The sequence below is a fragment of the Acanthopagrus latus genome, chromosome 4, assembly GCF_904848185.1.
Source record: "Acanthopagrus latus isolate v.2019 chromosome 4, fAcaLat1.1, whole genome shotgun sequence".
Lineage (NCBI taxonomy): Eukaryota > Metazoa > Chordata > Actinopteri > Spariformes > Sparidae > Acanthopagrus > Acanthopagrus latus.
Window position 1 is genome coordinate 25,263,140 of NC_051042.1, and position 18,743 is coordinate 25,281,882.

Genomic DNA, 18,743 nt, shown 5'->3' on the forward strand with positions numbered 1-18,743 from the left:
AAACTTCTCAACATCGCAGAAAAATAAATCCATTTCACCATCTAATTATAAATGCTCTCTATAACTTCATCATCTAAATTGTATTAAATATTTCATATTCCAGTGTATTGTGCTACTGATTAAGTTTCAGACGATTTGTTCTTCCCAGAAGCATTGCCGAGTCAAAATCTCTGCTTCGTCAAATCTCAATTTATTTTGTCCAACCGCTTTTGTCACCGTGAAAAATAGTGGACCGTGCACCAAAATGGGTGTCCTTTTATAAACTTTTTATCCAATTTAACAGAAAAGCCACTCAAATTAAAGCTGACACTTACTGTTCTTTGACACTGTGTCATTTCCTTTTTAGCAGAAAATAAGTATTCAAAGAAATGTGCTGCTGTCCACATGCCAACTTTTTGTTGACAGGAGGTAGATGAGCAGGCAGGCTACGCTCAAAGTGAGACAGTCAGAGGAGTTTGAAGCGAAAGAGGGAAACGAGATCAACAGAAAACCAGGGAACAAAACAGATTGTAAATAAGGGATTCATTTCTAACCTCATTTTCAAGTTGCCAGGTGATGGTTGTCCATCGTAAACTGATACAATATCAAAGTCTTCCTCCAGCGCCAACGTGACGAAGGTTAGCTGGATCCGGTTCCTCTCCCCTGTTATTATCAGCCATGTACAGTTGGCGTAGTTGGGATAGCCGTGCGGGAAACCGGGTGATTCTATGGTACCATTCAGTCCTTGGACTACACCGCCACAGGATTCAGCTGAAAGAGAGAGATGGCACAGAATCATATTAGAAATAACAATCTCAGAGTTTCGCCTCACACTCAGTTATATCATTTAGACCTGGAACTATGGCTTCTTAAATCCCGGCTTGCATACTTCAAATTCTAAAGACACAGACTTTGGCTTTTTTTTTTTTTTTGCCTTTAGGTTTAAGGTTAGTCAAGTTCTGTGCAGAGCTCAGGACATGAAAATTACAAGTGAGTGTAGATTCGCACTGCCGCCATTAAAGTCAATCATGCATTTTTCAAATTCTGTCCTCCAAAACCTAGAGATAATGGAATAGATTGTGGGCTTGATGAACACTTAGCACAGCTTAAATATTCACTATGTGCCAAGCAATGTGTCACAAGAGTTAACAAGTGCTTGTCCTCACATGCATCTCCAACATAATGTAACATATGCCTCACAGCCTCCCATGACACTGCTGCATATGCCATGTGAAGCTTTCATGCGGATGGCCTGAGTGTGTGTACGCTCTCTCCTGACAATGTTAGCTCTCTCATCCACTGATCTCAGACCAGAAATAACTTCCCGTGACACGTATCGTTATAAACACTTAACGTTGCACAGAAAACTGTGCTGGTGTTGTTTTAAGAGCATGTACCGTGTGATCGGATTTGTTCATTCATCAGTATCCCATGATGGGCGCTCAACCTTCAAACATGCAGACAGAAGACCTTTCACAATCCGTACATTGCACCACCCCACCCACCGCAATGAACAGATGAGCATTGAGCTTATATTGTTTACATTAACTACATGCGCCCGCGCTCGTATTGACACACATACCCACACCGCCAACAGCAGCACACAGCACAGCTCACATGCAGCTGTTATTTAGAATACTTGCACTTACACGTATGAACACAGGAGACATAGCTGCACAGACACATATATTACGCAGAGGATCGGATTATATAGCTGGCTAGGTTCTGAAGAATTCATGAAAAGCTTTTACTTTAAGTGTGAAGTTCAGTGAGAGAAAAAGGGGCAGTAAATAAATAATAAGTAGCTCTTAAAGCTGCCAAAACCTGAGTTAATGTGTAACAAATAAGGTGAAAGCTATACATGTAACCACAGTTGGCAGAAGCAAAGCAGAGGCAACCCAAGACAGAACTAAGCATGCGCACACTAAAGCAAAAAATCTAAGCTGTAGCAGTTTGCGTATATTTGGGGTGAACCCTCACGGCACGGGGGTCGTGGTCCGGCACAAACAGCCACACAAGATGATGCGCATAACACTGAACCGAAGAAACAATTCGGGTTCCCAGTCAGATTACAACTGAGAGGGGTCTGTTGAGAGGGTTCGTGCACCTAATTCTGAACGATTCAGAGCATTTCCACCAAAAATAAATTGGTTCACGAACTGGGATGTGGGCTCCAAGCTGAACCAAGAAATAGCAGGTATTCTTTGACCTGAGGAGCAAACAGAAGCAGGTCTGTCATATCATAGAGGCTGCTGTTGCAACAGCTCTGCCTAAAACCAGTGGGGAACACGGCTGGCTTGCTGGGCAGCACCAGGGTTCCAAGAATCTTGAACGGAACCCCTCCAAGAAGCGGAGGTAATTTGGTGGGGAAGACTTGAGAGAGATGGACATTTTTAACAGTAGACATTTTTGACGAATTAAAGCAGGGAACGCACAGGTGAAATTTCCACCATTAATGACGGCTGCACTCCATTTCGATCAGCTATTTCCAGTGATCTGGCGTTGTGCACGCTCGCTCACAGACGTGGCTTCCAGGGACACTTAACAGAATGGAGCAATCGTTAACGGGCAACACCTGTGCTTTTCCTTGACAAGTTGAAGTGTCTGTTGCAAAAGGGTTTACTGTGGATGAGACAGGGACCGTGTGTGGATATTCCTCCACAATTATGAGGAACGTGAATGGAAACACTTCACACACCAATCCTTATAAGTTTGTCATTTGAGTTTCCTTCCTGTACCAAACTCCCATCAAACAGTGACTCCGCTAAACCAGCGTATCGTCTGTGTACGGTTTACCCTTACTATTACCAACTACTTCAACACTAGCTTACCGAAGTTGCCTTAATTGACAGAACTCAGCATGCAACTCCAACCGTTTGCCTGCAGCGGCATCGAAAGGCGTAGCCACGTGGTTCTGTGCGTAAAAGCTGCAAAACCTGAGCAACACAGTGGAAAACAATCAGGGTTTAAGGATCCTCCACCTCGGCTCGCTGTGTCTCTCTCAACCCTCTGTGTATCCTCTCTACTCCTCTTTCGTCATTTACAAACTCTTTGTGCACTTCTCCCTCTACTCTCTTCCATCTTTCATCTTCTGCTGCTCTCTCCTTGAGAAACACTTTATACAGTTTACTCCTAAAGCTACTCCGATATCCAGGGCACGTAGCACAGTGTGTGTGTGTGTGTGCGTATGTGTGTGTGGGTGGGTGGGTGTGTGGGCTGTGCATGTGTATGTGTGTGGGTGTGTGGCCAACATGAAAGCCAGCAGTAATTGTTTCTCTGATAGCGATGGCTATTGATTTATTAACCTTATATCACTGAGAACACACTCTCTTTTTCACACACACACACATATATAAGCACAGTAATGCCGGTGTACAGCCATCGACTAGGTCACAATCTACTCAACCGAAGGCTAACGAAATGTGTGTGCGTTTGTTTTTTTCTACGTGTCTTTTATCTTTTCCCTTCAAAACGAGACCAGAACGTTCGGCGCTGTGCACACGCCAGATGTTCTTATTTGTCTGAAATCACACAAACACACATAAATACCTATATGCAAGGCTCAAAATACACAAGCTGGCACAACGCAACGGAGACGCACACATGTACTTGAGGTAACACACACAAACGCACACACAAACTTTAAACCATCTGGAGTGTCCAGATTAATTTCAGATTGTTCTCCGCTGTCTTTCCAGCCCAGTTCACCTCTCCCCCTCAGCCGTCTTTGTGTCTGTCTCTCATTCTGTCTCCAGTCGTCTCTTTCCTTCCCTACGCGGCCTCTTCCGCCGCCAGATCCCCCTCTGCTCCCTTTGAGCAGATGGGGGTAAGGAGAATTCACCGGATACTTGCATCAATCCGGAGACCATATTGTAGAGCCGCACTCGGGGCATTTTCAGTAAAAAAAAAAAAAAAAAAAAAAAAAGTACTTTGCCTTGCCTCTTTGTTGATGCCGCGTTCAGTTCTACACTGTCTGGTTTTTCATGATTAGACTTTGTTAGTTTAGCGCAGCTCCTCTGCCAGAGACTGTCCGGTAACTGACAGCCATATGGTCAGTCCCTCCAACAGCTGTCTGTGTGAGCAAGACAACAAACATTTACTAATTGTAAGAAATGACAGAGGAGAAAAAGAGTCTGGATGGACTTAGGTACCGCAGCGCTTTGAGCCAAACGCTTACATACTCGGAATGACAATGATAACGTGCTGATTTTAAGCAGTGCTGACATTTAACATGTTAATTTAGGATTAATTTTGTGTGTTATTCTGCTAAGATTCGCTAATTAGTATTACACACAAAGTACAGCCAAGGTTGATGGGAATTTCATTATTCTGCAGCGTAGAGTACTTGGTCATGAACAAAAGTACTGGACAAGCCAAAACCTTGACCTCACAATGGTGTTAGGCCAGTGTTTTTTTCAAAGTAGATATTGTAAATTGAATTATTCGATCCAGCTGTTTTACCAGCGTAGCCGACCATTTTGCGACCATTTTGAGACAGCGGTACGTAGCGTATAAGTGAGTATCACCATTTACGTCAAGAGTGACCAACACAGTGGATTGAGATATGAGACTGAAGTTCTCAAGTTTGAAGCTGAGCGTCTGGGCTGGAGCGGCTCTCTGCTTCTCCAAACTGAGGCTGCGCTGTTCGGTGATTACGGTAGGGAACAGACCGACCATTTGGGGTCATACTTTATATGACCCCACTTAAAAAAAAACACAAACTATCCCTTTAAGAGCTCCCAGGTGTGTAATGATGAACAACAACAAGCCAGTCCATTGTGTGACTTTATTGGATCAAACATGTGATAGTGTATGGCCTTCTACACAGCTGAGTTTGCTTACATCTGTATCTGGATCGTGATGGAGCTCACAGTCATATATATATATATAAACAGCTCTGAGTTCTGTTTTTTGGGAGACAATGATTCATCACCTGTTGATGGAGGCCACCCGCTGGTCGATGAGTCATGATGTGCCTCGAAACACAAAGTACTGTTTTCTTCACCTGCTCGGCTCAATAATAGTGCCGCCTATTATTTTAATTATCAGAAATTCGACATTTAATTTGATGGGGAGAGATTGGGCACATTTAAATCTGAGTGATTCTGGTCTGCGCGTCGTTCTCATTGTGGAGGTAACAGATTAGAAAATGCTGTATTCATAAAAGCAGCAGGAGTAATTATTTTTCTCCCATGTTCCCCTCTCCCTTCTCTTTCCTCGCCACTCACCCAGTATGCTTCTCCAAACTCCTCACATCTTTGAAGATCAAACAAATGTATTTACTTATATCATCCGTGATATTTGTGTCTTACTTTCCTCACTTGATCGGGTGAGATGTGCCTACAGACCGATCAACATGTAGCTCTGTGTAAAAAAAATAAAATAAATAAATGCATGTAAGTGTGTCAATCTCTGACTGTGTCAACTCTACAAGTTGTGTTTTAAACAGCAGCTCCAGTCACATGCACACTCGGAGGGCGACACGAACACACACACAGAGTCAGTCTTCATTAAAACACTAAAGGCTAAATCCACAGGTGTGTTTTGTTTGATTTACATCTCATGGGCTTTGAGGCTTTTCCCCTGTAATTTACAGAAAAGTTACAAAAGAATGGCACATGCAAATCTGCAGGGCTGCACGCTTACACTGCCAGAGACATGTCCCAGGTTATAATACAGACAGCTACACGCCACCTAACAGGCATTCCCAAGAGCTGTGCTGTGCATGATAACAATCACACCAAAGTAGGTCAATTCTCTGCTTTTTCCACTTATACAATAAAGAGATGTTAAAGAATTTGTATTTTTCTCAATAGCGCCTGCATCCTTCTGGAATGGATTCGGCCCGGTGCACAGATATACATAACAATCAGATGGATTGCACAATTTTTAGGCGCTGAGAAGTCGGCAAAGAGGTGGCAGGATCTGGTCGAAACCTGACCACAAGGTCCCTGCCTCGTAAATCAAACGCTGGCCTCCCTCTTTCCATGGCGTGCTGGGCCACAAATCAAATGCATCTTTCGAAGTTACGCTGTGTAGAAAAAATTGACTGCAGTGATTCAATACTGGCTATGAGGAGAGGAGGGGAGAGGAGAGGACAGAAAATCTGCCGGATCTCTCTGCTAGCCTTATTTCTCCTCCCGCTCTTGCCTCTACCCGATCCCATGCAACACCCCCTCCCTGTTTTTCACTATCTCAGTGTCAGAATCATTGTGTCTCTCCTTCATTATGTTTGTCTCTCTGCAACAGTCCATCTTCCTCTCGATTGCTGCCCCCCCCTTAACCTCCGGTCCATCCTTGCTCTCTTTATAACGCCGGTATTATCTCTATCCCTCCGCCTCTCCCCATGCACCTCATCCTCCCCGCAGTTTCGTTCTTTTCTCCATCTCGTCCCTGAGCTCACTGTCATCACCCTCCCTCCCTCTCTCCCCCCATCCCTCCCTCTACCTCTACCCTGCTCTCTCATCCCCTCATCCCTCTCCTCTCCAGCCCTCTTCCACCACAAATTATCTCTGTATTACAGTCCCTAAGTGTTGTTAGATCTCTTCCTAACTATATCGCTATTATTACCGCTATGTCATACTGTCTCTCTCCCGGTGTCATTATATCTATCTCTCTCCGTGTTTCCTCTCTTATCCCTCTACAGTGTTAGGTTGTTTTTTATTCCGCCCACTCACCTCCTATATTTATCACACAAAGAACAAATACCACAACCTCTCTCTGTCTGTCTTTCTCTCTCCATCGCCATTTCTCGCACTCCCTGTCAGCCCACTGTCAAACAGTTTAAGTAAATGGGACTGCAGTGATATTCGTGCGTTTAGGCCATTTAGCCGGCGCACAGTGGGGATGAAAGCAGGTCCCTGGGAAATAATATGAAAATACATCAGTGCAGTTAACTATGCTGAAAACAGTTTTTGAAAGGAGACTTTTCCCGTGAAAGGAAGCGCTCCCAACACCTCCACTGGTTGAACTTTTTTTCAGCCACCGTCACATTCACCCTGATTAATTACCGAAAGAGTGAGAAGAGCATATTTTTTTTCTCCCCCGAACACATTTATTTGCAGTAAGAAATTATTTATAAACGCTGACTTTTAATGAAAACCCTCCCCAAATTAGAAACTGGCCGTGGTTTCACCTCCGCATGTCGACTATTTTTGGCCGAGCTTCTGCTGTGCAAAGTTTGCCTGTGCTTGGCCGGTAAACACGGTGTGAAAAATCATTAAAAAACGCAAACTAATAAACAGCGAACAAACAGTGTTGAAAAATTCTAGCACGGCACCCGTTGCACTTCAATAAGTTGATCAAAGAGCCTATTTGTCAAATGCAAGATTAATACACTTGTCAGATGCAAATTAGACGCGCATTAGAATCGGTAAGGCCAGTTTGCAGATGCAAAGTGAAGGTGATCAGCTAAACGAGAAAAGGCGAGGGGAGGGGGCGTGACATGCCCGGTTACCGGTCACCATGACAACCATAGATTGGAGCAGGGACATGCATCACACCTCATGCGACACACACGCAGACACTCGGACCAAAAACGGATACACACACAGGGAGAATCAAGGCTACGTCCCGAGTAAATCCCAAACATTGTCAGCGAGGAATAGGGGTTGCTGTCTGAAGATAGTGGGGAGATAGGTGGGATGGATGGTGTGTTCCGTGTGTGTGTGTGTGTGTGTGTGTGTGTGTGTGTGTGTGTGTGTGTGTGTGTGTGTGTGTGAGAGAGAGATGGAGACGATCACAGATAGAAGAAGACTGAAATAAGGACAAAGTGGGGGAGGCAGCGAGATACACTGGAGAGAATTGCGTGTGATTGCGTGTGTACTTGTACTCACATGTGCGTGCGTCTGTGTGTCTATCGTAAAACATTTTCTCCATTTTTCATCATTCCTCGCTTTGAAAAACAAACCCACTCGCTGCTTAAAGTGAAGCCACCCCTCTGTGTCTGCTGTCAGTCATTCGCAAATCTACAACTCAATGGCTTTACGTCCTGAAAGGAATGAATGGGGATAATTTGAGGGATTCAAATCAAAATGAAGCGCAGGAACCAAACACTCAACAAAACTCACGGAAAACAATAATTTGAGAGTATGTCCTTGGACTCCCGCTTCTCCCCGGGATACCTGGCAAGCGTAACACAACACATCGTTCTAAATCTTTTACAAATCATTATTGACAGATTTCTCAGTGCTGACATCCGCGGACGTGTTTTTTTTTTTTTTTTTTTTTCCCATTGGTACTGGCTAAAGGCTGCCATTCTAGTATTTGCATTTGCATCAACAATCTCGGTAGAGCAGCCCGTGCTTGTTTGTTCGGTGGTTTGGGAGCTGCTGTCAGTCCGGCGATGCCAAAGCACTGGGGCAGTTTTATGAAGTGATGGCAAATGCATGCAGGACACCACCACAACGACAGCTCTCATTACCAAATGTGTCCCCACAGTCAAGACACAGAAACTGTCTGGAAGATTAGCCATTTTCAGGGTCAAATGTCAAATCAGTTTTCTTAAACTGCTGCCATTTCTGAGACATGTGGTGATTAGTTTTAGTTGACACTGCCCAAAGACCAAGTCAAAACAGAGTTTAAGAGCTCCTGGGTGTAAATGTCTAGTGGCATAATGATGGACAAGATCGTGTACTCTGGAGGGACTCTAACTCGTGACAGAAAAAAAAAACTCCTTGGTAATTTAATTTCATTAAGACCCTGTCAGCAGCTTTTTATGGCTCTTTTCCATCATGGTAAGATCAATTAATCAATGTCCATTTGTGTTTTTAAGATATAGATAATATAAAATCCATTCTGACAATGTACAAACTCAAGTACTCCCATACCTCGACATGTACTTCAAGTTCACATTTGCCAGTGATGCAACATTCACTGAACAGGGGCGTCTGCGTCATCGTTTCAAAAAATCTGGCAAAAGAGATAAACACTGACACCAGAGTTTCTGATCATCTTCAGCCCAGAAGCTCTTTTTTTCAGTGACCTAAAACACTGCTTTTCAGTGCGTGAAAGGCCAAAAAAAAAAAAAAAAAAAAAAAACGCATAGAAAAAGTTACATTTTAGGAAATACCTGTTTACGTGTCGACAGGTCTGACTTTTGCTATTTTTTAGCCCCGGGCTTCGGTGTAGTTTAGGGAAATACTGAATCTGGCTCGACAGCTGATAAACGCTCTGCCTCTGTGTATCCAGCTAACTTGTCTGTTTTCTGGTTCAGAACGAGGTTCATAAAGTGGGATTTTCTAGCTTTTGCCCAGGAACAACTGCCAGCAGGAAATAAACTATGATTGGTGAGACTCAACCACAAAACCAAAACAACGAGCTGAAAGGCACAATACAGCTAAGCTCAGGGGGTAATTGTGGGTTCATCACTGCACTATTATATAATATGCTATTATAAAAACTAGCAGCTTTAAGCATTACTAGCCTTAGAAGTCACTTATGACTTCACCAAAGGAACGTTATTTGTATTGCCTTTAGAGATGGAGTCAATATGGGGAAACACAGATACACACAGAGCCATCTGAGCAGAAAATGTTGCTTCACTAGCTCTCAGTGTTATTGCTGAAAAAAAGGCAGCATGCTCAATATTTAACTTGCCCTTGGGAAAAGCTAAAAATGAGGAAAAAAAAAAATCTGAATCCCTTTGCATTCTTGAAAAGGCAACCTGTAAATGTGATGCAGAGAGCGGGTGCACGCGCACACATATTCCACCCTGAAAAAACATACATTAGGTTCTCCTGCGGTCAAGGATAGGTGGTAATATCAAATCCATGAACTCAGCAATCTGCCGGACGTGTGTTAGAGCGCAGCAAAGCAAAATGGGTGCTGAGAGAGAGCAATGGTAAGCAATCCTCTGTATACATGTTTGTGAGATGCTGTGTGGGTGTGCGTGGCCTTGGGTGTATTTGGTGTGTGTGTGTGTGTGTGTGTGTGTGTGTGTGTTTTGGTATGTGGCTAACTGAACTATTATGCTGAGACGTCCTAATATAAAGTGTGGCGAGCGGCGGTCAGGACAGGGTCACTCTTTCATTGCTGACAGAACACAGGCGAACACACACACTTACACACACACAGTGCAATATGTTTCCTTCATTTTTTTTTTTCATTTACAGGATTTTTCACTTGCCCTGCTCACCTTTTCCACCTTTAATTTCCTCCCCCTCCTTAATGAAGACATTTTCCCTGACAGTGGAAATCAATTGCTTGTTTCACCTGTCAGATATTGTTTTTTTACTGCCAACGAAAAACAAAAGAAAAATCACCAAATCGCTGTTTTTCCCTCTATCTTCTCCCCTCACAGTTAACAGCTTTATTCTCGAAAGACACCTTAATTGTCAAAAGACGTTTTTTTGTTTTTGTTTGTTTGGTTTGTGATTTTATTGTAACCACGTTGAGCAGTTTCACATCAACGCACATTATGTTATGCTTTGCGTACTGTTTATAATCTGACAGCGACGACGAGAGATGTAAGTCTCCAGATACACGTCACGTAGCAAACCTTGATATCACATCCTTGTTCTCATATTTAGAAAACACCTTAGCAGTTAGTTGACTGAGCAGGCAATTCACAAAAAACATGTATTACATCAAATGACACAGGTTTTTTCTGTGCGAGTGTGTGTCCCTGCACATTCATCTGCAGGTGTGTGTGTGTGTGTGTGTGTGTGTGTGTTCGCGCGCTTGCGAGAAGAAGACATGGAAATCAAATTATACCTTCACGAGCAATCAAAGACTCACTAGTTGAGGTGTGCCGCTTGTAATTTTATGATCACTTCTATTAAAATTTTCTCCTGCTGTGACAATGATTCACTTACCTTCCCACGTTTCCCTGTCGCTCTCGGGGCATCGCAACCATCATATGACTGTATATTTTTCATGCTGGGACTTAGATGCAATTTATGTCTATATATGTATGTCACACTTTTAAACTTGTTCATGACAAGTTTAGCGCGTCATGTTGAGATTTTGCAGCAGGGGCTCTGTGTGTTCGCCTCCCGTAGCTGGAAGAAATTTCAAATCTCATTTAAACCATAAAAATTGATGGGAAACTTCTGCAATAAATGACTGTTTCCATTCTAATTAAGATCTGGCAGCGGTCTTTCGTTTCTCTGTTCTCCCCTCCACCCCTCCCTGTTACTTTTTCTTTCATTTTCTGGTCATTTCTTTTGGTATCTGAGGATATTCAATTTGATTTAATTTCCACACACTTATTCAACAATAATCGTGACTTCAGAGAAAAGTGAATTTGTCTCGATAACCTGTGCGTCACATTCGCACGCACTGTACGAGATAGACTGGTTTAGTAAATACCTTTTCAGTATTTTGCTCGGACTTCTGCGTGATGTATTGCGAGCAAATTAACTGAATGTAACTGGGTCACATTAAAGATGTATTGTGGATCTGGCAGGTGTACAGCGGGTTGAGAGGCTGCTCCAGGTGATACGGTACCTTTACATACATAAAAAAAAAAGCCAAAAAACTCCAGTATTCATAAAAAATCGGGCTGCTCTTAAAACATTCACAATTAAATTGCTGATGGAGGCCTGAAGGACCAGAGCAGTCTTCTATAAATTGATGAGTTATACACTGGATGTTTTGAAAGGAATAATTGTAGAAATTATGCCTCTAAGCCAGGGCTGTTACCATACTAAACTGCAGAATACAGCTTTTAAACAGATGGCCAGAGACATGTTGAACTAATTCAGCTGTAAATAATTCAGCTTCCTTTTCTCAATTGAAATTAATACGAGTTTCTGCCAATTCTGGTAGACACCTGCGACGGCTCAGTATCTTAGAGTTTCCTAGCAGCCTCTTCTCTGGAGGTGAGGGGGAGTTGGTAAGGATATAAGTATATCCTTGTAAATTCACTTTGTCAGGGCTTCTCCGTGTAAGTCCTCCTTTCCTGTTCCTTCTCTGTGTGCCTGTCTCTGGAGTTTATTGGTCCCTGTGGATTGTGTGTGTCTCCTGTGTGTGCGAGAGAGGGAGAGACAAGAGGTGAGGGAGACGGAGAGACGTACAGAGAGATGCTCTGCTGGGCGATTTGTTGAAAAACACGCGTGTCGCAGTGCACGGCTAACAAGCATGTGAGCAATGCGCGCGCACGCACACGCACACGCACGCACACACACACACACACACACACACACAGGATAGTCTAACAGCTGCTGCCCTGTGGTTGTGTTTCCACAAAGGTGCAGAAGCTGGCCAACTAGCCACCGCAGTAATGGACCTCATGAGTCTCTGGAAAAAACAGCGCTGGGGAAAAAAAAGGGTGCAGTACAGTGTGTGTGTGTAATGTGTAAGCGTGTGTGTGTGTATAGGGTATAGGGTAGGTCTATGCAAAATGGCCTTCAAATAATATCACGATTTATGACGATATTTTGTAATCGTCATGGTCCTAGGTTTTAGTTTAAAGTCTCTCCTCATGTGTCATGTCTTTTTTTTACTTTCCACTTCCTGTCTCGGTCTGTTCTCCTGCCGTTTCCCTCCACGTCCTCCTTTGTTTCTAGAGTTCATGGGCCCTTGTGTGTTGAAGTCTATGATTTTCCTTTACTCTGTGTTGGTCTGTCTGTTTCATCCTGTATCTCTCGTGTCTGTTCCCCCCCAGTCCTTGTGTGTTCGGTGTGTTCCTGATTTGTTCCCCGTGGCTTTGCGGTCTGTCTTTTGTTTTACCGTTTAGTTTGACTGGATTCTCCTCGTTGTTCTTTTAGTTGTCAGCTTCATCGTCGACTGCCTTTTTGTGTCTTACGATTTGGATTTTCTTTTTTGGAACTCAGCTGTCATTATTAAAGTCTGCTTTTTGTTTTTCGGCCTGCCTACCACTGCGTTTGGGTCCTTTGATTGATGAAATGTGACAGCTAAACTCTCAACATAAAACAGGAAATCAGCTGAACTAAAAACTGGTACTATGACAGCGATCTCCACAAAAGCACTTCATAAATGATTGGGCAACGAACCAAATGTCACACTATTTAACAAAAACCTTGATATCTCTATCATAGCAGTTTTGTAGAGACAAATATTGTTTTTTTTTCTTTCACACAACATCAACACACTAAGAGTTTTGATAAATGAGACTCGAAAATGTGGTTGTAGCGACTAAGTTGGTTAAGGCAATTAGGACAAGGAAATCAGTCCGGTATGTACATCACTTTGCTGTAATGCAGCTTTTAGAACCAGGAAAAGATCATATCTACATACATCAACATCCATATCCAAGACGATATATAGTCTTACATAAAATATCCATATATTGCTCAGTCGTAGCATGAGGCTGATGTGTAAAGGTGAAAAAAAAAAAGATCAAAAGAAAGATATTCTCAAAATTGCCTTGAACTTTTAAACTGTGGAGCAACACCACCAAGAGAAAGAGAAACGGAGAAGGGAGGTAGAAATGAACACACACAAAAAAGGGGGAGAGGTAAAGAATGCAAAAGAGAGAGCAAGTGAGCGAAAGAGAGGGATGCAGCTCTTTGCATCTCTATATTTTCCCCTGGGGCCTTAATACTCTATATGCTGCACTATGCTTTGTTATTCATCTGTAGGGACATTGATGTTTCACATGAGCTAGCAGGTTGTGTGTGTGTGTGTGTGAGAGAGAGATAGACAGACACACCTTTACAGACAGATGGAAGAAATGAAATAGAGAGAATATAAGTACATAAAATGGAAATGGCAAGGATGCAAGAAAAGAGGAAGCAAGGTTAAAATTGCGACTGGGAAACAATCGACAGAGAGGAATGAAGGAGCTGAGCATTTTGTCATTGCAAGACACAAGAAAGACACAGAGGTCAGCGGGAGGGACAGGAGGGAGAATACTGTGGATGTAGCAACAGAGAGGGACAAAACGCAGGGATCACAAGGAAGGAGAAAGGGTAAGAGCTGATGCACCCGAGGAGGACGGATGAAATAAAGAACAGAGGGGGGGGGGGGGAGTTTCATACAGGCAGAGTAAAGTTGTTCATCACTGTCTTCAAGTGAAAACAAAAAAGTTTTGGAAAACAGTAACAAAGTTGAGACAAAGAACGGAGATTAGAGAAGAGGTTTAGTGCAATATGAGCATCCTTTAAACGGTTTTCAATCTCACAAATAATTCAAAATGACCTTGAAGAACGGACTTGTTGCCCTCAACTTACTGCACATTGATCACCCAAGTAGTCTCGGCTGTCTATGAAAAGCTACAAACACAGTTCTTAAGAATTAAGATGCTTTTAAAAGGACCTGAAAACCCATTTTCTCAATCAGCATCTGGTAATTGACTCCAATATTTAATGAACCATTCTGATGAAGCAGATAAGCTTCAGTCTAACTTGTCAGCTCTTGATGAATATTACAAACGATGGGGTTTTTTTTGTTTTTTTATTTGATTGTATCACAGTTGATATGAAGTATTGGATGTTGGAGTAATTGAGATTTGAAACCACATTTTCCGACAGACTTTAACAGTGTAGTGGCATGCAGTAACGAATGTATGCTACTTTTAAAAATGCCAAAACTGTTCACAAACTCCTCACTTCGATAGCTGAGAAATGTGCGCGAGCATATCGGTGACACGGATAATGGGTCACATATAAGATACTTGCAGACATAATGTCACGCCGGAGCAGATTACTCACAGCAATCTCGCACTCGGTGCCAGTGGTAAATTTGCTTCCTGCCAGTGGATAATTTCCTGCCTGCATGAGTCCAATAATGTTGTAGCTTGCAATGACATTACAAGACCAACATTAGGGAGAGGGCACACCAGAGGAGGATGTCAACACAAATTACGTGGGTCAGCGTTGTCCGTCGTCAAAAAAAATGTTGAAATTACGCCTCTGCCTGCTCATGCTGCAGCTTATTTCAGGAAAATCTACTGTTTTTTTTTTGTGTGTGTGTGTTTTCTGAGCATGTTGTCAACAGAATATGCAGGCGGCGAGCACATCAAACATGTGGTTACCGCAACGATTCACAGGAGGGGATGATTCTTGGGGAGTATTTGTCATCTACAACTGCTTGTATTATGTATGAGGGGCTTTCCTTTTCAGTTGATGAAATTCTGGAGCTATCCGAAGGCAAGAGAAAAAGAGGTATGGGCGCTTCATCTGCAGCCTATAATTTGAAGGATGGTGCGCATTTTCAAAGCAGCTCGCACTCCTCATCCCTCCTCAAATCTCACTGAACGGGCACCCCGAACCGATACGCACTTGTTGCATATTTGCCAAACAGTGTGTGTTTGTGCTTGGAGACTCTGCGCCTCCTGATAAAGCGTATCAGTTTCCTCGCGGGAGAGCTCTGGGCTCTTTTCTCCATTACAAAATGTCAGTGTGCGATGGGAGCGCACTGCTGTTAAATGGGATGAGAGGAGCTGATCTGATTGTTCGTGATTGATACCGATAATTTATTCCTCCTAATCCAGCCTCTCCTACATTAGCGCTGCAGGTGCACCGCTGGAGCGCCGCAGCCTCTGGTCACGAAAATTACCAAAAATCTGTCAGTCACGGCTAAGCGCGCCGGTGCAGTGAATTTGACTCACAGAAAATAGGGCCCTCTGAGGGGAGTCGGGAGAAGGGGGAGCTTGAAAGGAGGAGGGGACAGAGTGAGAAATGCAATGAAAGTGGAACATGGAGAGAGAAGAGGGAGAAACTGTTGTCTCATTTCAAAGGGAGTAGAGGGGGGGAAAAGGAGAGAGGAGACCGAACACAAAGAGTGAAACCCCCTTTTTCCATCTCACAGGAAGAAATGAAAACTTGTGTCGTTACCAGGGAGGGTGCCTTTTATTCTGGTGTTTCTATAGCAACAGTTTCTATGTGCCCATTTTACCGACCTGCAGATTTATTATTATGCAACATGTGGAGAAAACACACACACACACACACAAACAAGTGCCAGAAACAATGTGATTATTAATAATCAGGCAGAGACAGACATCATTGCTACTGCATACATTAAGTACAGTACAGGCTGACACGCTCACACACACACACACACACACACACACACACACACACACACACACACACACACACACACACACACACACACACACACACACAGACTCAGACACTGGCACGAGGGCCAAGTTTAAGACGATGTGATGTGATTGGCCAACTCAAGGAGATGGTGGGAGAGGATTTAACAGGTAAAAGCTGAGATTTTCAGAAAAATGCCTCAAGATTTGAATTTGTGTGCATAGCCGTCTGCTCACATGCTAGTTAATTTCCATTTCTGCTCACTTTTTCTCTTCATCCCCAGTGTATTCTGTCTCGTAGTCTGTATCCATGCCTTTGTGCGTATCTATTTGTGTGTGTGTGTAGCTATATATCCTGTGTGATCGTGGCACGTTGTCATTCTCAGCAAGACAGATTGAGACAGAGACGCATTACTGAGAACCTAGAACATCCATCTTCTACCGCGTCTGTGTGCGCACGCGTCTGTGTGCGCAGGAGCCCAGAGCTCTTTAACAAACTACGTCATATTCATGCATGATTTAGTGAGGGATTTTAAACATACACACACGCGCGCAGGATCATTAAACTCAGCGGAAGCCGCCTTTTGCCTTCAGCACTTCCCATGACAACGGAATCCCATCAACACTCTCACCTAACCTTTTGTTGCTGCGGTAATCACCGATTAACAATCTGTTAGAAAGACAAGAAAAAGGCGAGCGGGCAGACAGAGAGAGAGCGATGGGGGTGAGGAGGTAATAAAAGCAGGATGGGGAAATAAATAAGCAAATAAATAAATAACCATACACAGTGTGTGTGTGAGAGGAGGGAAGGAGGGAGGGAAGGAAGACGCACACACGCACACTCACTCACAGGTCAAATGCAAAGCGCCTACTCAGCATAAATCATTCTACATGACAGGCTATTGTAATTAGCCTATTATAGGGACAGTGATCATATTACCATGAATGGGCTCAAACAGAACACATTCAAAGAGCTGCGATAAGGTTCAAAGGGTTTGATGCATACATACGCACTACAGCTCTGATACTGTGTTTTTAATCTGTAAACTTCAGAAAAATCCAGTGTCAAAAAAAAAAAAAAAAGCCAGACTGTCATTTTTTCACATCAGCCACAAGTCCAAGCTCAAAATATACCAACACTTAAAAAAAAAAAAAAAAAAAAAAAGCCAGACTCAAGTAAACTCAGAGCAGCCTGCTTCAACCTTCTTATGACTTTGGTCTCAGAGGGGTCTGAGTCCTGAGGAGCGTGACATCCTGTCACCATCGCCACCCTCGGCAAAATGCATGAACCACTCTCTTACTCTCCTCCATTTACATACACACACATTCACAGGAAGTTTCTGCTGGCGTGGATGGATGTTGAGTTTTTTGGGCAGAAAGACAACAACTTTATCGGAGCGCTCAAACGGCAGCAGAGCCCCAACCAAGAACATACTTGGCAACCAAACTCAGAATCACGCTCAGAAACACACACCACACCAAAAGGCGAGTAAAATAATGACCTTAATATGTCGCTGTGCAGTATAGGCATCGGACGACATGAACATTCATACTGGAATCACATCAGCCTTCCATTTTTTATGAAACAAATATCTTTTTAAAATGTATATGTTCCCATCCCTGATCACAGGATTTGCAGATGACATTGTTAGCAACTGATGTTAAACTCTTCATCTGTGATGCATTAGCTTAGCACACAGACTGTTAACTATCAGCAACTAGTTTGTTCCTGGAGATACAAAAAGATTTTTTCTGTCTTTTTTTTTTTCTTTTTAGACATTTTTCTAACATTTAACCCTGCCTGCAGGCTTTGAGCTATGCTATGCTAAACATGTCCTTGACCGAGCTTTATCTCTGTGCAAGTGATGAAACTGATATTGATTTTTACATCTGACTCTCGATTTGACCGGAATCAAGTGTCTGTCTGAGTGTGAGTTCTTGAGAGGCCTTGCTAGGAACCTGAAGGCCTTGCTCAGGGGCTCACTGGTGACCCTGTCCGGGTAGATGAACCAGCAGCACACTGACTCAGCAAGTTATCAGTCAGTAACACAGACTACTGTTTCCTGTTGACTGTGATAGATGTGTGTGTGTGTTTGATGCTATAGAGGATGTCACATCCACACAAGCCCCCCCTGTTGTGTTTAAGTACGGGTTTAAGTGTACGCATATGCAGTGATTACATGGACACGTGCGGGGCAAAAAAAAAGCATTTACATGCTGAAACAAGCTTTAGATTATATATATTTTGCCTGTATGTCAGCTGGGATAAATACAGCAGGAGAATCACAGTGACATGAGCTGAATTATGAAGAAGCCCATACATCCATATAAATGATTATAGTTATGGGGATATAAAGCCATTGTATATCTTAACGGTTATTGACGGTGAGGGAGACGAGAGAGCGAGATGAGCAAACGCAGAGGTCTAAAGGGAGAAGAGGTGGAAGGGATCCATGGGAGAAAGATTGGTACTTAAAGAAATGAAAACTCTGATCAGAGATGAGTAATGAACTGATTGAATCCTCATTAATGAGTGAAACGATCAAGGCGAGATGGGGACAGCCGAATGGAGAGCTCTGAGTAGGACACTTCGTCCGAATAATCATGTTAGTATCTAAGAGAAGTGGAACTCCAAAAACCTGGATTTAAAACGTGTTATAAAGAGTGTATGACAATGAGTAAAGAAGAGGATTGAAAATATTTGTTTTGATAGTTAGCTGAATGCCTCAAAGTTAAGTAGTTGTTACATGTGAAGGGTATTTACCCTGTTCCAGAAATATCACACGAGTCAGACAGAGAATTACGAAAGCAGGTC

The 18,743-nt window shown here is 43.1% G+C and overlaps 1 protein-coding gene across 2 annotated transcripts in view; it reads right to left on the bottom strand.

Annotated features, from left to right (window-relative positions):
* LOC119017738 (CUB and sushi domain-containing protein 1-like) overlaps window positions 1–18,743 on the bottom strand; it is a 405,003-nt gene that overhangs the window by 304,984 nt on the left and 81,276 nt on the right. For both annotated transcript variants that reach the window (XM_037094673.1, XM_037094672.1), the window contains exon 2: window positions 534–750. In XM_037094673.1, the coding sequence (XP_036950568.1) occupies window positions 534–750 (217 nt within the window). The remainder of the gene's footprint in view (window positions 1–533; window positions 751–18,743) is intronic.